General features: G+C 45.3%; 5 protein-coding genes across 14 annotated transcripts in view; 3 read left to right on the top strand and 2 right to left on the bottom strand.

Annotated features, from left to right (window-relative positions):
* The window catches only part of kis (chromodomain helicase DNA binding protein kismet), a 43,705-nt gene extending 32,620 nt beyond the window's left edge, over positions 1-11,085 (top strand). For 6 of the 9 annotated variants that reach the window (XM_017077558.4, XM_017077572.4, XM_017077543.4 and 3 more), the window contains 6 exons: positions 3,211-5,455; positions 5,515-5,743; positions 5,812-6,010; positions 6,106-6,340; positions 6,439-7,093; positions 7,157-11,085. In XM_017077558.4, the coding sequence (XP_016933047.2) occupies positions 3,211-5,455; positions 5,515-5,743; positions 5,812-6,010; positions 6,106-6,340; positions 6,439-7,093; positions 7,157-9,968 (6,375 nt within the window). In that variant the 3' untranslated portion in view covers positions 9,969-11,085. Of the gene's footprint in view, positions 1-3,210; positions 5,456-5,514; positions 5,744-5,808; positions 6,011-6,105; positions 6,341-6,438; positions 7,094-7,156 lie in introns of all 9 variants that reach the window. The other 3 variants (XM_017077550.4, XM_017077565.4, XM_017077528.4) reach the window with 1 other exon arrangement.
* A 1,008-nt stretch (positions 11,086-12,093) lies between these two features.
* On the bottom strand, positions 12,094-15,209 carry Tbc1d15-17 (TBC1 domain family member 15/17). Its single transcript, XM_017086566.4, has 3 exons — positions 14,995-15,209; positions 14,002-14,899; positions 12,094-13,803 (listed from the first exon to the last, which is right to left on the bottom strand). The coding sequence occupies exons 1-3, from the start codon at positions 15,112-15,114 to the stop codon at positions 12,674-12,676; spliced, it is 2,148 nt and encodes a 715-aa protein (XP_016942055.3). The 5' UTR covers positions 15,115-15,209; the 3' UTR covers positions 12,094-12,673.
* A 130-nt stretch (positions 15,210-15,339) lies between these two features.
* On the top strand, positions 15,340-17,031 carry LOC108018971 (uncharacterized). Its single transcript, XM_070999562.1, has one exon. The coding sequence runs from the start codon at positions 15,682-15,684 to the stop codon at positions 16,714-16,716; it is 1,035 nt and encodes a 344-aa protein (XP_070855663.1). The 5' UTR covers positions 15,340-15,681; the 3' UTR covers positions 16,717-17,031.
* Positions 17,032-17,041: 10 nt separating this feature from the next.
* LOC108018987 (homeobox protein Mohawk) lies at positions 17,042-19,209 on the top strand. Of its 2 annotated transcripts, none has more exons than XM_017086605.4 (4): positions 17,042-17,179; positions 17,913-17,962; positions 18,020-18,700; positions 18,758-19,209. In XM_017086605.4, the coding sequence occupies exons 2-4, from the start codon at positions 17,919-17,921 to the stop codon at positions 18,927-18,929; spliced, it is 897 nt and encodes a 298-aa protein (XP_016942094.2). In that variant the 5' UTR covers positions 17,042-17,179; positions 17,913-17,918; the 3' UTR covers positions 18,930-19,209. The 2 variants fall into 2 exon arrangements, with proteins under 2 accessions (XP_016942094.2, XP_016942086.2); XM_017086597.4 differs by lacking the exon at positions 17,042-17,179 and adding an exon at positions 17,415-17,847.
* mRpL10 (mitochondrial ribosomal protein L10) lies at positions 19,179-20,222 on the bottom strand. Its single transcript, XM_017086625.4, has 2 exons — positions 20,063-20,222; positions 19,179-19,943 (listed from the first exon to the last, which is right to left on the bottom strand). The coding sequence occupies exons 1-2, from the start codon at positions 20,082-20,084 to the stop codon at positions 19,216-19,218; spliced, it is 750 nt and encodes a 249-aa protein (XP_016942114.1). The 5' UTR covers positions 20,085-20,222; the 3' UTR covers positions 19,179-19,215.
* Positions 20,223-23,368: the final 3,146 nt, after the last annotated feature.

Below are 23,368 nucleotides of genomic sequence, written 5' to 3'. Positions count from 1 at the left end.
AATACTAGAGCGGTATTCCGAAACTTAGTAAGAATGTAAGTAATTACAGTTAAGTCAATCTAAATTAATAGATTTCAGTATAAATCATTTACCCGTGGCTATCTGCAATTTGCATGTACCTTCAGTGCATGGTATGGTATGTGTTTAGTGTTGGGGGAGATAAAGTAGTGGTATAAATAAAAGGCCAATGGTAGAGATCGTTTTGAGAATTGGAAACAATTAAAAAACTACAAAATTAAATACCCAATCCATTTGTCAAACCCCACGGGGCTCTACTTAATTTTTTGACCGTCACTGTGTGCAACAGTACTCGTGTTTTATCTATTTGTTGGCTGTTCGAAGCGGTGCTCATTTAAATTCGTTTTTCCGCGGCTGCCTACTGCTCCCCTATCTCGCTCTCTCATTCGCCCCGCTCCTCGCCCACCGTCTCCAAGTCCAAGACGAAGTCGCAGTGGCAGCCCTCGCCATATAGTTGTAGCCATAGCCATCGCCATCGGTTCTAATCATAATCAATCGCTCGAGTTGCCTCGCACTTGTATCGTGTAAATGCGAGAGAGGGAAAGGCATTATGCCACTAGCAATGAGTGCGAGCGAGAGGCGCAGGCCTCGAGTCACAGGCGCTTTATCTTCTTTTGTCGTTTGTTTTTGTTTGTCCCCCTTTTCGGATTTCGTTATGCCATCGTTCGTTGGCTGCTTCTGGGGGGCTTTTGAAGGGGGTTGGTGGAAGAACTAGGGAAAAAAAGCCGTTAGCTGTATAAACAGAAACAGGGAAGCAGACAGAGTTGCCAACCTGCGCGACACTTGGCATCCTTTTTTTCCCTTTTGGATCCGGTCCAAAAGGATTTGGAGCCCTAAACACACAGACCCTCGAAAATATCCCGCACATGTACAACCACTATGCAATCTTTTGAAGGATTGCATTGAGTATGCGGTTCGGTTATGCATTTATTTGTCAACTTGGCAACACTTGCCGTCGTTCTTCCACATACCTGTCGTTTACCGGAAATGTACCCGTACTTGTGGTGTGAAGGGGTTATTGTTTATTAGCTAGTTTTAGTTCAAGATATCAGAGTTGCCCACGCATATGGAGAAACTGCAGGGAACAATTGTTTAACACCTTAAACACCCTAAATTCCTTAAACTGCCATTATAACGCCTTGTCCTTTATTAAGGATTTATGGATTGTAAAGCCAAAATAATATAGGAAATTAAGGAATCATTTTGTAAACTTTTCGAAACAAACTATAAAATATTCGTTATCGTAATTATGTTTTAAGGGATATGGAATAATATTGCATTTCATATAGTGTGCCCTTCAGACTAGTCAGTCTTAATGTGCATATTCGAAATGTTTAAGGGAATTAGCACGCCAAAAAAGTGAAGGAACTACTGACATCGGGTATCCAAATATCTGTTTTCATGTTGTTCACTGGGTTGCCTTACCACTAGGGTCCCATGCAATTTTGTGTACTTGCTGCCTCTGACTTTGTTTCTTGCCCCTTCGTTGAGTATGACTTTACGGCAGTGTGTGCCCCTATTATTATTATCATAACATCCAAACCGACGAACGAAACAGGGTGTACAGTGGATGTGGGTGGGGGAGTGAACGAGCTTCTTTGGCTGTGGCGCGTGCAATTGGTCTCACAGGATTCATTTGTTTGTCTCCGTCTCTGTTTCGAGCCTCCTTGCCTGCCCCTTTGTTGCGGGCGCCATTGCTTAGTACGGCGTACATGTGCCCCGTGCTTATTGTGCCGTGTCTCTATTTCCACCTCGTTCTCTGTTGCCTTCGCCCTTTGGCCTCTGTCCTCTGTGCTCTGTCCTCCGGCCGGAGCGTTATTAGGGGTGTAAAATGGATTTTTTACTTTTATTATTATGATTTTATTGTATTTCCAGTTTCGGTCGCCTCTCTCTGCGCCTTTGTCTCGCTCTCATTTTCTTTTTGCGTTTGCCGTTCGCATTTTGTCTTTCCGCTAGCTTCAATGTTGTTTTTGCCTTTCGCAAAAATTTGTGTGTAATTCGAAAGCCTGTAGTCTGGTATATAGAGATGATGATGATGGTGACGAGGGAGGTCGTCCTATCGCCGCCATCCCACAGCACCACCACCACAGAGCTCTGGGTGATACCACCCCTTTGGGAATCAGGGAAGGGTGGTGCAACGCCAAAGGGTCGTTCCTGGTGGACGCTTTTTAATTCTTTTCCCAGCCAAATTGTGTAAATATTCGTAATGAATTTGCACTTGCAAAATGCACACATCACATATCGGGGGTGTTCTCTTTATGCGTGTATTCACGGGGTTTCCCAACTTTGTTATAATTGCATGGATATAAAGTATAGAAGTATGCAAAAAGCGATTATATGTATATTTGCATCTGTGTTCACAATAAATTATACAATACAGTGCAATAATTGATAAATACTTTTAAAAAGTCGCACAATAAAATGTCTATATCTAGTATAAAGAAATTAAAAATGCATCACATTTCTTGAAAGTTATTTGGAATAAATGCAACCAATTTTTTTTTTTGAAGTACTTATCTTACATCGTTTACTATTACAGTAACTCTTAATAGACAAATGCAGAATCTTAGCAAATGCTTTTATGAAAATGTTACCTAACAGCTTTGTTTTGACTAAATTAAATAAGTTACTGAGCTAATTCGATATAATTTCCATAGTATCTGACTATATCGTGTGTTCTAATTTAGCTTTATTAAATTCCGTAAGATTGTGAAACGCACATTATAAACTACGCTTGCGACGTAGTTGGTATTATCTTATCTAGGTTCTTTAGTAAAAAATTACTGGAATTGTTTATGTGATCGGATCAGGCATCAACCTAATCTATTGAGTCATGACACAGTTAACAAGTAATTATCTATTTCTAGGAAGTGTTTTGGGAATAGTAATAGTTTAAATTGGAAGAAAATATGTAAATGTAGGATGTTATCTAAGTGGTTTTGCTATCTAATAACAGAACAAAATCTTTTGGAAAATGTGGGAAAGCTGTTATCAGGGTTGGTATGGAATCTAATTAGTACCCTAACATAACCATTCAAAGATAATTATAAAACAACCTTATATTTATAACGAAAACCGGCTTATTGCACAAATCAAAACCAATCGGTACCTCTAAATAACTTTTTTCAAGTCTTAAATTTTTACAGGAATTCCCGTCCAAACGATTGCTAATTTTTGCTGTTATTTTTACAGAAAATGGAGCGGCAGGGCAAGATAGAACTGGCGGCCAAAGAACGTGAGTCCCAGCGCCTTCAACTGATTCCCAAGAAGTGGAATCGCCGGGAAGAATACGAATTCCTCAGAGTTCTTACCGGCTACGGTGTGGACCTACACTTATCCACACCTATGGGTTCCAATGGAAGTTCTCTGTCGCCCGACTGGACGAAATTCAAGCAGATGGCTCACCTGGAAAGAAAGAGTGATGAAACTCTGACGGACTACTATAAGGTCTTTGTGGCCATGTGCAAACGGCAGGCGGGCTTGAAGCTCACAGAATCGGAGCGCGGCCTTGAAGGCATCATCGAGGAAATCGAGAAGGAGCACGCCAAGCTCATACTGGATCGCCTGGAAGTACTTGCCAAGCTCCGGGAAGTGGCTCGTAATCCCATTTTGGAGGAACGCTTAAAACTTTGCACAAAGAATGCTGATACTCCAGATTGGTGGGAGCCTGGTCGGCACGACAAGGAATTGATCACTGCCGTCCTTAAGCACGGACTTTATCGCTCAGAGACCTTTATCTTTAATGATCCAAACTTTAGTTTCGGAGAGTCCGAGAAGCGTTTCATTCGGGAATTGGAAGCTCAGATCCAGCGCACCATCAAACTAGAGGCTTTTAACGCCGAAAAGGCCGAGAAGTTAGCGGCAGCTGAAAAAGCAGCAGCAGCTGAGAAGGCGGCAGCAGAAAAAGCAGCTTCCGTCAAGAATGAAGTCATAGATCTAGATGATGAACTCATGACCGATGAGAGCGTCATCAAAAAGGAAACTCCTGCTACCCCTGTAAAAGATGAAATTAAGGCGGAAGAAAGTCCAGAAAAGAAGGATATTACTGACAGTCCCGAAGCTAAGAAATCAGAGGTAGAAGAGCCCACAAATATTGAAGCTGAAGTCAAGGATGTAGGAGATTTAAAGGCAGAAACCACAGAAAAGGAATTGGCTGACGAAGTCGAAAATTTAGAGAAGGATAAATCCAGTACTGAAAAATTGGTACCAGAAGTTGAAGAAAGCAAGCCCAGCGAAGAGAAAATGGAAACTGAGGAGTTATCCATTGCCGAAAATGGTCAGGAGAAGGAAGGTTCTCCTGAAAAATCCCCTGAGGCAGAGGAGAAAAAATCTACAGAGGAAGAACCGAAAACATCTGAAGCTCCTGGAGAAGAAGACTCGAAAATGGAGGTTGATGAAGTTGCCTCTAAAGCAGAAGAAAAATCTACTGCAGATTTGGAATCCTCCGAAAAGGAATCTGAAGAAAAGGCTGTTGTAAAGACTGATGAAGAGAAAGCAGAAGAATCAAAGGAAGAGTCAATGGAGCAAACAGAAGATAAGGAGAAAGATCCTCAATCAATCGCAGAAGCTGAGCCTTCTGAAAAATCCCCAATTCCTTCAGAATCTGAGTCAGCTGCTCCCAAGAAACCTGCGGGTGACCAGGAGATTCTCGACTTAGTGGCTGGTCCTTCAGATCCTGACGATGACGAGGTGATGAAGGAGAAGGAGAAGGCCGTAGAAGAGGAGTGTAAAAAGCAGGCGGCCGAACTTAAAGCCCGCTTCCCGGATCTAGAAGTAATCCAACCCGCTACTGTCAAGCAGCAGAAGTTGGAGAAGCCCAAGCTGGAGATGTGCATGATCCGATGGTTCAAGGATTTCGCCTTGGAGCGCCGCATTGCGCACATCGTGGCCTGCGTCGAGTCTGGAAAGTGGCCTGTGGATAGCAAGTACAGTGCCTTTGCCAGCTGCAAGGGTGCCACTGATCTGAGCATCGCTCTTCACGAATCTATTCCTCACCTGAGCAGTTTGGAGCGCCGCTCTACAACCCCCGATGTCATTACCATCACCACGGATCAGGGCGTAACAAAACACCTGCAGTCCTCGCATATGCAGCAGGTGGCCAGTTCAGCGTCCGCTGCCACCTCGTCCTCGGGAATACCCCAGGTCACTCAATCGAAGCCATCGTCTGGCAACAGCTTACCTGGTTTGGATGCCAAAAGTATCAATGCTGCGGTGGCGGCGGCAGTGGCTGCAGCTGCCGCGGGTGGAAATGCCACCTCGCTATCTTCTCTGCTCCCCGGAATGTCGCTGAGTGCGGCAACTGGATCCTCATCCGGAGGGGTGAGCGGGCTGAATGTCCCAAGTGCTGGATCTGGGGGCAAGAAGCGCAAGCGACACATCGCCATCGACGTAGAGACGGAAAGGGCTAAACTGCACGCCCTGCTTAATAGTTCAACAAGTAAGTCTACCTACTTTTGGTACCTTTTCCTTTACTAATTAATCTTATTTTTATTTTAGTGGCCCCCAAAGACTGGGAGAGTGAGATTGCCAACATGGAAGCCTTGACAGGCTCCTCTGGTCGTGGTCGAGGAGGTAACTCTTCTGCCCTGAGTGGCATGCAGCCGCCCCCAGCCCATCAACATGCTTCGCTCTCGCGACAGTCCTCTGGTCAGTTTAGCAAGCCAGCTGTCCCCGCCCTGAAAACACCTCCACCCTCTATGGGCGCACCAATGGATCTTTCCTCAAGGTGGGTTCGCCAAAATAGGTTATTACATTTCATGTTTTACTTATATATTTGAAATTTACTCGCAGCAGCCTGCCGAAGATGAACATGACTGAGATGCTGAAGTCGGCCTCCAGTGCGGGAGCCATCGATTTGAGTGAGGTTCAAGACTTCTCTATGCCCTCCAAGAAGTCCAGTGTGCATGCTGCGCTAAGTTCCGCCTTTCCCTCAATGGGCAGCAAGAGCAAACTGGACGACACCCTTAACAAACTGATGAAAAAGAATAACTGCGTAAGTTTTTATTTCCTGCAGTTCTCAAACAAAAATCGGTTTTTTAAATTATAACCTTCAAATAAATTACACCACTTAACTTTGTTTTATTACAGACTATTGAAGAGCCTGTGATTGGCAAGGAGAAAAAGCGCAAGAAGTTGGACGAGATCGTGCTCGGCTTATCGGCAGCAAAGGAACAAAAGACTTTCCCTGACCCATCGCTGCCGTCCTCGAAAAAGCCACAGATCCCGCCAAGCGTCTCAGTGACGCCAGCAAACCTGCAATCTTCTGCCAGCCAGCAGTCCAACCAGAAACCCTTTACCATCACTGTTACCACAGTGCCCGGAAGTGAGTTTGAGTCTCTGCGCTTTTACTTTTTCACCGCCCGAGGATTGGCACTTATCCACAAGAGTTACCCACTAATCGAATGTATCTATCTTTTACAGAGTCCAAGGGCGGATCGTCCAGCGGAGGATCAGGCGCCGGAGGAAGCTCATCGGCCAGCGGCGGAGGTGCCGGCGGCAGCGGGCTGAGCGCCCTGCAGAACATGGCAATGGGAGGACTGTCCTCCAAGGACAGTCTAAATGCCCTGCTGGCCCAGACAATGGCCACCGATCCGCAGACGTTCCTCAAGCAACAGCAGAAGATGATGCAGTTCCTTCCGCCTGCCCAACGAAAGGCGTACGAAAACATGCTGGCCGAGATGGAGCAGGCCATGAAGATCAGCTCCAAGTTCTCAACCAACTCACCGCACGACGTCAAGGTCAACAAGTGGCTGTCAGACATGACAAGTCCACTGGGCGACCAGCTCAGTATTGATTACGTGGGCAGTGGCGGAGCAAGTGGTTCTGGAAGTGCCAACAGCCGGCGCTCAAACCGCCAGCAAGGCAGCTCATCGCAGCAATCTTCGAGTGCCGCTCAGATGCAGAAGCAGCAGCAACAACAACAGCAGCAGCAGCAGCAGCAGCAGCAACAGCAGCAACATTCGATGGCTGGGCCTCAGAACCTGACAGGAGAGGAACCTGTACCAGTGATCAATAAACAGACTGGCAAGCGTTTGGGAGGTAACAAAGCGCCGCAACTTAAGCGACTTATGCAATGGTGAGTGTTCCGTTAATATAAACCAAAACTTATCCCTGAAATTAATACAATCTTTCATCACAGGCTCACTGAGAACCCCAACTACGAAGTGGATCCAAAGTGGCTAGAACAGATGCAAAATCCCATGTCAGCACCGTCACCCAAACCCACATCAATGGACAGCAGCTACGGCTCCTCGGCAGTAAAGTCGCACGGCGGTCGGCCGTCGTCCAACTCGAGTAACGCCTCGTCCTCGTCCCACACCCAGCAACAGCAACAATCATCTTCAGCCCAATCTCCAGCGGGAGGGAACTCTGGCAGCTCCAAAAAATCATCCCGCCAGCAAACGGCGGCATCAGCTGCCTTGGATCAAGCTGCATTACAATTTGGCTCCCTCGCCGGTCTTAATCCCAGTCTGCTGGCCAATCTTCCCGGACTAGGAGCGTTTGATCCCAAGAATCCACTGGCTGCATTCGACCCGAAGAATCCGCTGCTATCCATGTCATTCGGAGGAATGCCCGGAATGGGTAATATTCCTGGACTAGGTAACCTGAACAACATGAATCTGTTTGCCAGCTTGGCGGGAATGGGAGGATTGGGCAATCTGGCGGGGATGGACACCCAGTCGCTGGCTGCGCTCATGGCTGCTGCCGGACCAACTCTTGGCGGATTGACTGGTGCTTCCGGAGGAGCGGGTTCCGGTAAGAGCCAGTCGCAGTCACAGTCGGGTGGTGGCTCATCCGCTGCTTCCTCATCCTCCTCGGCCAGTAAGAAGAAGCAACAGCAACAACAGCAGCAGCAACAGGCACAAAATGAAGCCGCTCAATTGGCGGCTGCTATCAGCGCTAGCACTGGAGGATCGTCTGGCGGAGCTGGTGGCAAGAACGCCGCAGCTTCTGCGTCCCAATTGGCTGCAGGATTCCCCTTCCTATTTCCGAATCCGTCATTGCTGTATCCGCCCATGGGATTAGGTGGCCTGAATCCGTATTCACTGGGATCCAGCGGTCTTGGTTCCGCATACGATCAGCTGGCCCAGCAGTACAACCTGCTAAATGGAGCCACCTCATCCGCGTCGAACACAAGCTCCACGCAGTCTAAGTCCCATCAATCGCAATCGAAGTCCATTCAGTCGAGAAACGCCACAGCAACTGCTAACTCAGCAGCAAGTCTGATGAACGCCATGGCTAGTATGGGAGGGAGTGCCAGCACAGTGACCACGCCCTCAACCTCAGCATCCGGATCCGGACGTGGCAGGCAGTCAAGCAGCAGAAGCCAATCCCAAACAACGCCCACAGCGGCAGACATGGCTCAACTGAGCAGTTTACTCATGCCAGGTGCGGATCCGCATCTTCTCGAGTCGCTAAGCCGCATGAGCAACATGGATTTGGCGCAGGCCACTCGATTGATGAGCTCCCTAGGAATGCCGCCGCTGCCCGGGACCCCCAGCTCTTCTGGAGCTGGTAACTCATCTTCGAGCAAGAGAAGCAGCCAGGCAGCTAGTGAAGCCAACGCTCAGGCCAAGGAACAGCAAAAGTGGTTCGAGAGTCTGGCCCGCGGAGCACTGCCCACCGATTTAGCCGCCCTGCAGGCCTTCTCGCAGGGTAAAATGCCATCGACATCCGGCTCAAATACGGGAACGTCCACATCCTCAAGCAAGAGTTCGAAAGCTGCGGCAGCAGCAGCGGCGGCGGCAGCGCAACTGCCACAAATCCCTGGAATGTCCAGTGATTTTTCACAAGCCTTCTTGGCTGAGATGGCTGCCCAGGCAATGGCGGCTGCTGGCGGATCGTTGCCACTGAGTGGTCCTGGTTCTTTAGCCAGTTTGGCTGGCTTAACTGGGGGCTCTGCAGGAGGAGCCGGTGGAGGAGGTTCCTCCACCTCAGGAAGCGGCAGCCATTCGTCTTCTAAACGACAGCGTGAACAGGATGCCTTCAAACAACAGATGGACTATTACACCAAGACGCTGGGCCTGGGATCGGGAATCTCCCTAATACCTACCTCCTCGTCGGGTGGATCATCTGCATCGTCCAGTTCAGCAAACGCAGCAGCAGCTGCCTACGCTGCAGCTTTAGATGCAGAGCAACAACATCAACAACAACAGAAGGCGCTTTCTAAACGCTCTCGTGGCGATATGCACCCCACAAAGGAGGAACTGGCTGCAGCTGCCCTTGCAGCAGGACTACCTTTAAATCTTGGAGCCAGCATGAGCAGCATAGAGAAGAGTCTAAGAGGCGGAAGCAGCTCCAGCAGCAGCTCCACGCCAGCGCCCATGTCTGCGGAACAGGATAAGGTTACATTGACTCCCCTTAATGCCTCTGGAGGTGGATCAGGCTCCTCCTCTAGCTCAGCGGCTGCTGCGGGACTGGCAGCAAATCTGCCAAGTCAAACCACAATAACCATAGCTCCTCCCATAAGCAGCGGAGCTAGCACTAGCAGCGAGCGTTCCGAGCGCTCCGAGTCGCGCATCTCGCTAACCATCACTAATGCAGCGGACGCAGCTAAACTACCGCCTCCCTATGAAGAAGCCGATGAGTTGATCATACAACCCATACTCAAGAAGCCGGCTGCTGCGAATCCAGGCAGCAGTCATGGGGGAAGCGTGGAGGATTTGGACACTGCTGGAAATACATCAGCGGCTAATCTGAGTGGCTCATCCTCCAGTTCTGCGGCGGCCGCAGCGGCTGCAGCAGCGGCTGCCGAAGAGAATCGTCGCTCCTCAAATCGCCTGAAGCGTCCGAGGTCTGGAAACGAACAGGGATCTGGTTCCGTGGAAGGACAACCGCCTGAGAAGCGACGGGAGCTCCGATCCACGCGACACACCCGCTCCTCAGCGGATGCCAGCACGCTAAATCTTTCCACAGGAAGCGAGTCAGGTGCGGAGGAACGGAACGAATGAGTATTGCGCAGATCCGAGCGCCAGCGCTAGCAGGATGACATGGCTCCTCCGAAGGGCAGGAGAAAATTACGGGGAGGAGGAGCCACCACCACCACTAGACAGCCACCACAACAACCGGAGCAGAAAATCAAGGACAGGAAGATGACGAGAAACAAGTTGCAGAAGCGAATGCAAACGAGATCGAGGCGAAGATTGAATGCTAGGCTAACTGTTACCACTAGATCCCTTAAGCTTAAAGTTGTGTAAAGTATAAGAAGCATATATAAACTATATATAGAGGTTAGGAGCCAATGCAGAGGGAGTGGATGGGGGCTTGTCGGGGCTCTGCAATTAGACACTGCTGCAACTCCGTCTGAATTGGAGGGCACGGCGCCGTCCCCAGCTGATGGCTTACTCAAGATTCATCTGCTGCATAAATGAGCTTGATAAGTCAATCGCCACCCTCCCTCTGGCTGCTTAAATATTCATACAGTTACGAACATAATTAAAAAGCGCTTATAATTTAATTGTAACGAGAGAAGCAAAGTGCTGCTGCATAAAGATTATCCGTTTAAATTATTGCAACCACACACATAATTAATAAGCGACAGCAAGAATGTTTACATAATAGACTATATATCCATACACAACAAAACGAGAAACAGATACTTGGGTTTCCTGCGCTGTCCTCACACATGCAAAGTCTCTATATATGATACCTGTACATAATTTATAATATTTAAATGGCTCTCGCATTGCTTAACCGTTTTTAATATAGTAAGGCACCATGTATTCTTATACTGAATCATTTTCCACACCTCCACCACCCACTATGTTGTATTGTATACTGTTCTCTCTACTCTCTCTGTGTGTCCCACGACAACTGCGTGTAATTTTGATAATTTTAATTTTGTAATTAGTGAATGTGAAAGGAGTGGAATGCTAAAGGCAAGAATCAATCGTTCAAGTGTGTCTTTTAATTTCATGTATTTGTAATTTGTATGTTTTAAAATGCACTCGTGCGTCTCATGAAGAACAAAAATCCCATAAGCAGACATGCCGCATAACAAAACAAATGGAAAAATGTTTATTGAAAAATAGAATTTTTTAATTAAATCAATTTTAATGTAATTGAGAATCGGAGAATATGAATCTTGCACGTTTGATGAGGAGCTATGCTATAACTAGGGCATTTTGCAGAATTATTCAGTTGAGTAAACGAAATTATGGATATCTTTTGCTCGCACTTTACGAGAACAATTCATTTAGAGACGTTATCAAAGCCACACACAAAAAAGAGAAGAAAGCAAAACAAAAAACCAACATATATTGCATACTTAACTTGTAAGTATAACTCTTAATTAAAATTATGATATAACTGCAGAACAACAAACAAAAGCAAAACATCAACCAGAAGAAGCAACTACAGCAACAACAGCAAGTAACAAGCGAGCATCAACTATTGATATTGATGATAAATAAATATATAAAAAATAAATTTAAAAAAATTAAAACGAAATGTGAGTTATCATTGGATGCAAGAAGACGAATGATTGTGGAAGAAGAAAAATAATGAATTTCATTGGATGGAAGAAGAATGAATATCATCGGTTGGGACGCTACCAATTCAAGTGTGTCGTAGGTGAGTTGTATACCATGTATAAATTTATAGGGGGTGCTCAAAGCCTTGCAAAATTCGGTTGGTACATAAGCAAGTCCTGATTTAAATAACAAGCTTAAAATAACCGAACAAACCTTAACAGATAAACCACTTTGAGATCTAATCAAATAAAGGTATAAATCTTCCATCTTAACTTATTTCTTCCTTCCTAATTTGGAATGTGTGTACCATTAAGTGATATTGGTCGAAGAGCATACAAGTTCCAGACGGTCGATCGTCGCTTCGACGTGCTATGCCGTTCTGTTGTGACCTTTATGTTGATAAACCCCTAAATAAAATATTTCCCAGTAAAAGATGAACTATTCGTGTTTTTTTTTTGTGTGCAATTCGGTGTTGTATTTAAATTTACTACGCAATTTTAATGTACTTGTTAATCGATGTATATTCACAGTAATTGAGTAAACTTAGAAAAAGACAACAAAAGCTGCGCATGTAAAATTCTGTTGAACCAAACAAAGGGATATCTCAAATGTTTCGAGCTCGACAAAAACGAGAACTAAATCTAATATATATTAAAAAAGTTGTTTTGGTATACTTAGGGGTGATCGAATAGGGAAAGTCATTTGCTGTTAGGGTAAGGGAAAGAACTTACAATATTTACAAAAACGTACAAATATGTATGTATAGTATACATTATATAAATATGTGTATCAGCAGTTAAAGCACTTGGCCCGCTTCGCTTTGCTTCGATGCGTTGGTAAACTTTGAGTCTTAGAGTCTAAGATAACACTGCCCTACAAATAAGCTTTTGTTTTACTAAAAACATAATTTTTTGGGATGTTCGTGTTGAACACGAAAAATTGATATTATTTGAGGTTTGATATATTTAACCTGCAGTTAGATGGACAAATTCGGTTCCTCGAAGGAGCCTTTTCTTTAACAGGAAATTTATATGAGTTCCCAGCTTTTTGGGATTCTAAATGGCAACCCCAAACATGATCTTTTTAGCAAAGAATATTGAAGGGCAGTGTAATTTGCGCATGCTTTGCTAAGGGCTTTTGGCTTTGTTTTTTCCAGGTGTCCGTACGAGGTGTTCCCATTCGAACTAGTGAAACTGCAGAAAGAGGGATCGTTCGCAGGCCTCTTCCAGTAAATGTTGCTGGCGGAGCTTTTCTTCGGGAGTGAGTTCCCTTACTAGCTCGTCGAAGCCATCATCCGAATAGGCAGGCTCCTCATCTACCAAGCCTCCGTCAACCTCCTCGCCGGCGGCTGTTGGCAGAAGTGGTTCCCCTATGATGCAACGGATGTCATTGGGAAGTGTTTCCGAGGCCTTGAGCTGCAGGTAAATGGCCTCAGCAATCTGCAAGGTCTTTTGGACATCAACATTGCCAGACAGCTCGTTGACATGCTTCAGGATCTCTGTGAACTCATACTGACTCTCTATTATCACGCTCGTCTCCTGATCCAAAATGGCCACAGAGAAGAGCAGGTGAAAATTTGGACATGGCAGCCGAGTCCACAGGCACTCCCACAACTTAAGGACGTCCTCGTTGCTCAGCTCCCGCTTGTACCACACCAGTAGCCATCTGAAGCAGAAGTACATGTTGTCCGAATCGTGGGATCGCATGTAGTTGAACAGCGGAGCATTGGCAAACTCGATCAGGCGACGGACCTGGGCAAACTGAGTCTTCATGCCCGCCTGGTCCATGTCAAAGTTGGTGAACACCAGCTCCATGAAGCCCACGAAGCACCAGAAGGCATCCACCTCATTCACCTGGATCTCCAAAATGGGCGCAAGCAGATCGGACATTCCCTGAACATAGCCAAGATCAAAGTTGTACATCACGTAGGTCATAAGGATACCCTGCAGCAGAGCTAGATTGGGATTATCCTCGCCGGCGAAGAACTGCAGCGACCGATCTGTGCGCTTCACATCCTTCTCGATCTGGCACTTGCGCTCCCGATAGCCGCAAAAGTTCGCTTCTTGCACCGTCGTCATGGCCAGCCACTGGGCTTTCATATTGTAGTACTCAATTGACTTTTGCTTACGGCGCTCGATCCGCTCCACCTGGGTATCGGACCACTGATAATAGTTAAGGAGGAACTTCCACACCTCTGCCCGCAAGCTGTGCACGATGCCGCCACGGAAGATGAGCTCCTTGATGCGGACGCTGTCTGAAATTCGACCGTCGGGCGTCTGGAACTCCAGCCACTGTGTCTCCGTGAGAGGAGGGCCTGTAAAAGAAGGGTAAGTCATTAAGTTCATGTAGTTCTGATTCTGATTATTGCATTTTCAATAAGAAGTATTTCTGATAAAATTTAAATTACCAAAAAAAATGAACTTTCGGCTACGAGATTATAACAATCAAGTCAACCTTTCGTTTAGGGGACAGGAAATAACGGAACTTTGGTATAGGTTCGTCGAAAACTCACCTCGCTCAACTCGCTGACGATCCGGCAAATTGTTGACTATTTTTTCGTCCTGGGCATTTAGGTTATCCAGCTCACTGTCGGCCGGGGACTTGTCCGCACTGCCCCCACGACTCTGTCCGTTCGATGAACAGGCACTATTGGTGCTCCCACTTAGTCCTATGATCTGATAGTTGTCCGGTGAGGTCTGGCGATCGCCGGTGATCAGTGCTCCTGGACGAGATTTAGGCGAGCGCTGGAAAGGCGGCTGCACGTAATCGGGAATGTTGCCTAGAAACCCCACCAGCTTGTTGGGTAACCAGCTTTCGCGCGGCAAATGGCTCGCCTTGATCTGACCGATGTCAAGCTCGGCAAAAGTCTTTCTCAGCTTCTGGTTCTCAGTGGTCAGGATGGCGTACTCTTCGCCGCCACTGCGACTGGTCTCAGCGGTCTCGATGAAGTGCTGATCGCGCATGGAGCGCACAAAGAGGTCAGCGTTTCCGTGCTGGAAGAAAAACTCGCTGTGCAGGCCACCGGCTCCTTTGCGCATAAAGCGGATGGTCTGTCCGCGATGGCGGACCTCAACGGAGGACAAATCCTCCAGATGGACGCGCATGATCCGGGAGCGGGTGGCAGCCACGCCACTTGGTTCACTGGGCTTCGTGTTGAAAGCACGACACTCGGAGGTGGTGCGAGTTCGTCCGGAAATCCTGTCCACCAGGGCCCAGTCCCCCTGGTCCTGACTGTCGTCCGCAATCATGATGCTGTCGTTGGGCTGCCACTCCAGCAGCAGTCTCCTGCGTGGCAAATCCGCGGAGGTCCGCGAGTACTCCACCAGTGACAGGGAGCCACTCGTGTTCAGGTCGGCGATGTGCTCGGCGCTGGCCTTCTTCAGCAGCACGCCGTCGTGGGTGAACAGGATCTGTGGAGGTAGTATCCGAAAACACGTAATGGCCCCAATAAAATAATGAGTCAGGCGAAAACAAAAAACACAAGGGGCGAGTCAGAGACACTTACGTTGCCCGTTCCCTGCGGAGGCAGACTAGGGACGTCCTCCCCGACGGAGGACACCTGCGACTCGCTTAGGACGCCCAGCTGCACCTGTTGACAACGGTCGTAGCGCACCGATTCGTTCATGGCTGCCGGCAATTTTCCGAATTCTATTGTCCAATTAACCCTGCGCTGCGCTATTACGTTTCAGATATAAACAATTGCCCAGTGAAAGGTGCTAAATTTAACCGTATTACTTGTCAGCGTTGCCTATTCGATGGTATCTTTTACGAACCGCAATACGGTTGCACTGATTTGGTTTTCTGCTATCCGGCAACTCTGGACAACAAATATTTTAAATTGTTTACTAAGAAGTACTTTCATCAGTCTTCCTGAGCAGAAAATCGAACAACGATGCGAAGTTCAATTAAAGATCTAGCATTCAAAAGGTTGTGCGCAAAACCGTAATTGCAGTGCTGGAAAGCACTAACTTTGGTGGTATTAAAATTGGAATTAAATACTGAAAAATGGATATACTGCCGAGCCCCAGCTAAAATTTCCTAAAAAAAATGCCGATATGTGATCATACAATGTTTTATATTTGTTTACTTTACAAAAACAAAAGAAATCAAAATGTATAAATGTGAGCGCCATTTTACAAGCATCCATGCATCGATATTTATGTACTTCTAATGTGGTCCTCCTTAATGAAGTATGAGCTCCAAACGTAAACTTACGTTTCCCTCGGAGGTCGACGATCACCAGAACAACCCGGATAGTGAAGCTCCAAGGATTAAACAGCTCCCTACACCAAACGACCTTAACGCACCAAGAGCCGATAAAAGGAGTGTTTTGGTCAAAGCCGCAGTCCTTCGTCCCAGAAGTACTTTGTCCAGGTTTGATTCATCCTGGCTGGCACTCCAAAAAACTGAAATTACCAGAAGTCAACCGGATGCTCCCGGAAACACGAGTGTCTTATCTTGTTCCCAACTTCTTAACACCAGTTGGCCGGGAACGAAGCGACGAGCCAAAGCCTTGCCCCTTGTGGTCCAGAAATCCTCAACGACTCCTACCGTGGTCACAAATATGGAGCTCAAAGTAACCCCTTCATCCCATACTCCTGGGAAAACGGCCAAAGACCTTAACTCACCAATTGTCAATGGAAGAAACCTTTTGGTGGAGTCCGCGTCCTCCCACCGCAGAAACAATCCGAAGGTATTTGATTTAACCTGGCAGGCGATGAAAAAGACCGCAACTAACAGCAGTCAACAAGATTCTAAGGAAAACACCAGTTTGTCAACATGTTCCCAGCACCTGAAAGCCAGTTGGTCGGAATTCTCTCCAGTTATCAAACTTGTGCCGGAGGAAAGTCCCAAGCAGTACTTACCAATTACACCGAAAGTAAATTTAAAGCTAAATCAACGCTTTTTAAGAGGAGGCTATGCCGACGATTTTCGGCGATTCCTGAAAAATGTACGCATGGATCAGCGTCATATAAAAGATAGAGTAGCCACCCACACAATTAAAGTTTTGGCTATATCAGAGGAATGTGGCCTTTCCATGGCTTTAGTCGCACCGGAAAGGGGTGGATGCAACTTTAATATTCTTCTTCAAAAGAAGCAGTCGGGGCTAATAAAAGTTGGCTCTAGACTACAATTCCACCTGGAACCAAACACAAAGCCCATCCGGCTACAAAACCAACAATTGGTATATTGCCGCCCTCACAATTTAAATGTACTAGAAAGATAATTCTAATAACATAATGATAAGTACTGTTTTGTGTAAATAGGAAACTGAAGTAAAGCAATAACGAAATTGTATAAGTAACATGTATTAATACTAGCGACATAATTAAAAAACGTCATGGCCACCGACCCAGCGCAACCCCACCACAGAATATCCCATCGAGAGTAAAAGTAATTCGCAAACAACAGAGCACGATCAATTTAGATTCTCTCGATTCTCACCGATTTCCCATGACGAAAAACTGCGATAATTTTAAAATAAGCACACATATCTAGTTGTGTTTTGTAAATAGATTAAAAGCCCCCCACTCGTATGATACATTGGTCTCCGTTCCTCTTCGAACTGTTTTGAAAACTTTTCTCGGAGATCAGTTTGCCCCAGAACGTCGAGCGAAGCACAAACACTCTTCGCCTTCAAATTTCTGAAATATAACGAAACATAATCAGAAAATATAAGCCAAAAACAGGTGGGTGCAGATATTATTGGAGAACCGAAGAGTTAAATGGTTTAAGTTTTAAAGAGGTTTAAATAAATGTAAACTAATTTATTATGGTGCCGAAAAATAAGTCAATAGTGTTAGGTTTGAATTATATAATTCATGTTACCACAATCGCCTGAGAATGTCAACAAAAGTGATGCATCCTCTGAGTAATTGGACTTTTCCCAAAAGTTTCCAAATGTCGGAGAAGCCAAAAATGTCATTTAAGGGTCACGCCCACTAAGTATGAAATACCTGGTCATTGTCACACTTAGGAACTCGAATATAAATATATTTTCGTACAGTTCGGTCAAGAAAAAACATGATTTTTTGATCTTATCAATGAATTTTTCAACTGAATTCGGAAAACATGAACAACTATCTCTCCCACCTTGGCATGAATACTAATTTTGGGCAGTCGTGGGAGGAAAAACGGTGCCCTTTACAGATTCTTACATCTGTTACGAAAAGTAAACTTTCTCTGGATTGCCGTAGTATCCAAATCTTGCTCTCGATCTCTCTAGATGTGAGAACCAAAATATTTATTCTGTTAATTTGAGAGCAGGAATATAAAGAAAACAGCCTCAGAACCAAAAAACATGAAAATCCGTTGGCCAGAAATAGCGCCACCCACTGAAACTAAATGGACTTACAGGGTATTTTTAAAAAATATGCGATGAGCCATGGTGTGCCAGTTTTTATTCACGTTCTTTGTTTTCAGACCGTCATGGAGAAGTCAACGCGGCCCAAACGAAATCGTCGTCACAGCAGGTGGGTTCTTTGGTAAATAGTCTAGACTTTAACTATTTTCCCTGTGCACTTTTCCAGACGCGCCTGGCCACCGGAGGATCTCCAGCCTCCTATGCGAGCCACCAAGCGTCTGTTTACGCCCGACATCAAGAGGATGCTGAAGGACTGGCTGATTCGTCGCCGCGAGAATCCTTATCCCAGCAGGGAGGAGAAAAAACAGCTTGCTGCGGAGACTGGTCTGACCTACACCCAGATTTGCAATTGGTTCGCGAACTGGCGCAGGAAGCTGAAGAACTCAGAGCGGGAGAAGGCAAAAAAGTCGTGGGGTCATCTGATCAAGAACTATAACCACAATGCGAGGGGCAATGTGGAACAATTCAGCATCTCGTCGGAGGATAGTATTTGGGAAGAGGAGATGCACTCGTGTCGCGCGGAGGATGACGAAGGCGACGATGACGACGAGTTGTCCAGCCACAGCACAGGCAGCGATGGCAATGCCAACAATGAATCCTCATCCCCGTATCAGCCCAATTTTTATGTGGAATCTACGAGCTTGTCCGAACGGATACCAATTTTGTCCGAAGTACAGATGGGGGGCAAAGCGAAGTACAAGCATCAGATGATGGAGAAGTACCTGCGGGATAGTTCCAAGGCGGAAGCGGCCAGTCAACCGGGCACGCAACTCAACAAGTGGCTGGAGAGTGCGGCGAAATTCACGCCAAACAGGAATAACTATCACATCGAGTGGAATACGAGCAGGTAACGTAGTTCATGACTACCAGGGCTCTTTGTGATATTAAATCCTATTAATTCCAGGCAAAAAAGCAGCAGTAGCAACAGCTGCGGGCAAATGATCTTCGCAAGTGATGCAACTACTCGCAGTGACCGCTTCGTGCTCCATCACAAGGACGAACTGGACGCTGCAGAGGCCTTGGCCAACCTCGCCTTCAACTGTAGGCAGCGTTGGCACCAAACCATCAGTTCCTGAGCGACACCACCGAAGAATCCACAACAGACGCCATCATTCCAGCAGAAGTTTTAGGCCCCGTTGGAAAAGTGCAACCTAGTCATATCGGCTTTGTATGGTTTTCACTTTTTGAGTTTCTTGACAGTACATTGAATATTGTACAATTTTTAATTAGCACATTTAATCATACTGCATCTGTGAAAGTGAGAACCAGATCATGCCGAAAGTTAACAGATATTTAGCAGCTAGCTTAGAGTGAAAGACAAAGGATACATTTTCGATTTTCTTGTTATTTAACAAACTTGTTTCACTTGGACTCCTCCGTTGACTCCGGCTCCGCCTTCTTCGTTGCATGGACATCAAGGACTTGCACGAAGCTGTTCTGATGCGCCTGCAATTGCTGGACAAGATGACCAGCTGCCTGGTTAAGGGTTTGGACCAGTTGTGCCTGCGCCGCCTGCAGGCCTGGCATCTGGGCGTAGGCCACCAGCTGGTTCCTGCTGACCAAGGTCTCCTCCACGATGCCACCTAGAAGGACCATTTGCGGCACCTTACGAGTGATCCTCAGAAGGGTGGCAGTCCTCTGCTGGTCCGGGGAGAAGACAATGCAGTGATTGGAGTGAAACAACGGCAGGATAGCCTCGTAGCGTGTACCCTTCACCGCCTGTCCGATGATCTTGCTGCCGTAGGACTTCAGGTGCAGGTTCTGTTTGTGCAGTTGAACGCGCACGCGGAATATTTCGTCGGCTGTAATGGAGTTGAGGTGGAAAACGGCAACCAGACGGGAGTGGTCCAGCCAGTTGCGCACTTCCCGGGCGATGATCTCGTTGTAGGGGTTCTCCAGCTGCTGCTGCGTACGCTCCTCACGCGTTTTGAAGCAGCTCTTTGCCTTTGGTGGCTCAGGATATTTCGGATGGGTGACGGCAATGACGCGGGCACGCTCGTAGTGGGGCTCCTTTGGCCGCTGTATGTTGATCTTGCCCCTGAAGCGGAGGAACTGCAGCGCCGGAGTGCTGGTTTTGGTCAGCGGAAGGCCTGGCAATCAAAAGAGAGTCAACAAATAAGTAAACATTTAACACATGTACATAGTTACACAACAAATATCTTGCTCCCGGTAAAGCGCACGAAACATAAACAAAAGCGGGTTAGCTTACTCTTCTGTATTAGGCTCGCCATGGTGCAATTATCTACAAGGTTTCCGTATTCCTAAAACTAGTTGTTTATTTTCTTTCAATTTAATTATTTTTTTAAGTATAATAACAATCTACTACTATTTCTTTTCTGCCTCTTCTACTCTTAGAGGTGGACTATATACGATTAATCGGCAAAATTATAACGATAGCGGCCAGTTCGCCTATCGAAAGCATCGACCTCGTAACGGATTTTCGAACTAAGAGAACTGAAATAAATAAATTTATTTTCACCTTCAAGAAATACCAAAGAAACAGCAAAATCGATTTAAGATACCAGGCGGTCAGAAATTTCAGTAGGTTGACATTCGGCTCAATCTAAAAGTTATATTCATCCCGTTCACGAATAACCATTTTGCACCGACTTTCTAATCTTTCTGTTCGCCTGGTATCCGGCGATTTTTCAGTAATCTGTTAGTACGGACTGACAGAAGTCCGTTAAATAAATAGTAATAATATATAAACGAGTACATTCTGGAGTTCAGAAACCAGGAGAACATAAACCAGTAGTAGGTATATTTGCTTCTTTAGCGTGAGATCCGAGCCAACAAGTTTTACCGAGTTTGATGGCCAAAATCGATTTAAAGTACCAGGCGGACAGAAATTTCAGTAGGTTGACATTCGGCTTTATCTAAAAGTTCACGCTCACGAACAACTTTTTTGTACCGACTTGCTAATCTTTCTGTTCGCCTGGTATCAGGCGATTTTTCAGTAATCTGTTTTTTTGACAGAAGTCCGTTAAATAAATAAAAATAATATACTGAGCAGACTTTTGTTAATACTTCTGTTCGCCTGGTATCTCAAACAACGAGATCCATGAATTTGACTAAAATTGCTGCTCTTCGGGGGTCTGTTACAAGGAAAAACGAGTACATTTTGAAGTTCAGAAACCAGGAGAACATAATCCAGTAGTAGGTATATTTCCTCCTTTAGCGTGAGATCCGAGCCAACAAGTTTTACCGAGTTTGATGACCAAAATCGATTTAAAGAACCAGGAGGACAGAAATTTCAGTAGGCTGACATTCGGCTCAATCTAGAAGGTTATTCATCACGCTTACGAAAAACCTTTTTGTACCGACTTGCTAATCTTTCTGTTCGCCTGGTATCCGGCGATCTTTCAGTAATCTGTTTTTTTGACAGAAGTCCTTTAAATAAATAAAAATAATATACTGAGCAGACTTTTGCTAATACTTCTGTTCGCCTGGTCTCTCAAACAACGAGATCCATGAATTTGACTAAAATTTCTGCTTTACGGGGGTCTGATACAAGGAAAAACGAGTACATTTTGGAGTTCAGAAACCAGGAGAACATAAACCAGTAGTATGTATATTTTCTCCTTTAGCGTGAGATCCGAGCCAACAAGTTTTACCGAGTTTGTTGAGCAAAATCGATTTAAAGTACCAGGCGGACAGAAACTTCAGTAGGTTGACATTCGGCTCAGTTATATTCATCACGCTCATGAACAACCTTTTTCTACCGACTTGCTAATCTTTCTGTTCGCCTGGTATACGGCGATTTTTCAGTAATCTGTTTTTTTTGACAGAAGTCCGTTAAATAAATAAAAATAATATATTGAGCAGACTTTTGCTAATACTTCTGTTTGCCTGGTATCTCAAACATCGAGATCCATGAATTTGACTAAAAGTTCTGCTTTACGGGAGTCTGATACAAGGAAAAACGAGTACATTTTGGAGTTCAGAAACCAGGAGAACATAAACCAGTAGTAGGTATATTTGCTCCTTTAGCGTGAGATCCGAGCCAACAAGTTTTACCGAGTTTGATGAGCAAAATCGATTTAAAGTACCAGGCGGACAAAAACTTCAGTATGTTGACATTCGGCACAATCTAAAAGTTATATTCATCCCGCTCACGAATAACCATTTCATACAGACTTCCTAATCTTTCTGTTCGCCTGGTATCCGCCAATTTTTCAGTAATCTGTTTTTTTGACAAAAGTCCGTTAAATAAATAAAAATAATATATTGAGCAGACTTTGGCTAATACTTCTGTTCTTTTGGTATCTAAAACAACGAAATATCCATGAATTTGACTAAAATTGTTGCTTTACGGGCGTCTGATACCAGGAATAACGAGTACATTTTGGAGTTCAGAAACCAGGAGAACATAATCCAGTAGTAGGTATATTTGCTCCTTTAGCGTGAGATCCGAGCCAACAAGTTTTACCGAGTTTGATGAGCAAAATCGATTTAAAGTACCAGGCGGACAAAAACTTCAGTAGGTTGACATTCGGCTCAGTCTAAAAGTTATATTCATCACGCTCATGAACAACCTTTTTCTACCGCCTTGCTAATCTTTCTGTTCGCCTGGTATCCGGCGATTTTTCAGTAATCTGTTTTTTTGACAGAAGTCCGTTAAATAAATAAAAATAATATATTGAGCAGACTTTTGCTAATACTTCTGTTCGCCTGGTATCTCAAACAAAGAGATCCATGAATTTGACTAAAATTGCTGCTTTTCGGGGGTCTGATACAAGGAAAAACGAGCACATTTTGGAGTTCAGAAACCAGGAGAACATAAACCAGTAGTAGGAATATTTGCTTCTTTAGAGTGAGATCCGAGCCAACAAGTTTTACCGAGTTTGATGAGCAAAATCGATTTAATGTACCAGGCGGACAGAAATTTCAGTAGGTTGACATTCGGCTCAATCTAAAAGTTATATTCATCCCGCTCACGAATAACCATTTCATACAGACTTCCTAATCTTTCTGTTCGCCTGGTATCAGGCGATTTTTCAGTAATCTGTTTTTTTGACAGAATTGCGTTAAATAAATAAAAATAATATATTGAGCAGACTTTTGCTTATGCTTCTGTTCGCCTGGTATCTCAAACAACGAGATCCATGAATTTGACTAAAATTGCTGCTTTACGGGGGTAATCTTATTTGCAGCAATTTTAAGCAATTTAACGGATCTCGTTGTTTGAGATACCAGGCGAACAGAAGTATTAGCAAAAGTCTGCTTAACATATATTTTTTTTATTTATTTAACGGACTTCTGTCAAAAAAACAGATTACTGAAAGATCGCCGGATACCAGGCGAACAGAAAGATTAGCAAGTCGGTACAAAAAGGTTTTTCGTAAGCGTGATGAATAAACTTCTAGATTGAGCCGAATGTCAACCTACTGAAATTTCTGTCCGCCTGGTACTTTAAATCGATTTTGGTCATCAAACTCGGTAAAACTGGTTGGCTCGGATCTCACGCTAAAGGAGCAAATATACCTACTACTGGTTTATGTTCTCCTGGCTTCTG

Source organism: Drosophila suzukii, chromosome 2L (genome assembly GCF_043229965.1).
Source record: "Drosophila suzukii chromosome 2L, CBGP_Dsuzu_IsoJpt1.0, whole genome shotgun sequence".
NCBI lineage: Eukaryota > Metazoa > Arthropoda > Insecta > Diptera > Drosophilidae > Drosophila > Drosophila suzukii.
Note: the sequence above shows the minus strand (reverse complement) of the source record. Positions and strands in the feature narration are given on the sequence as shown.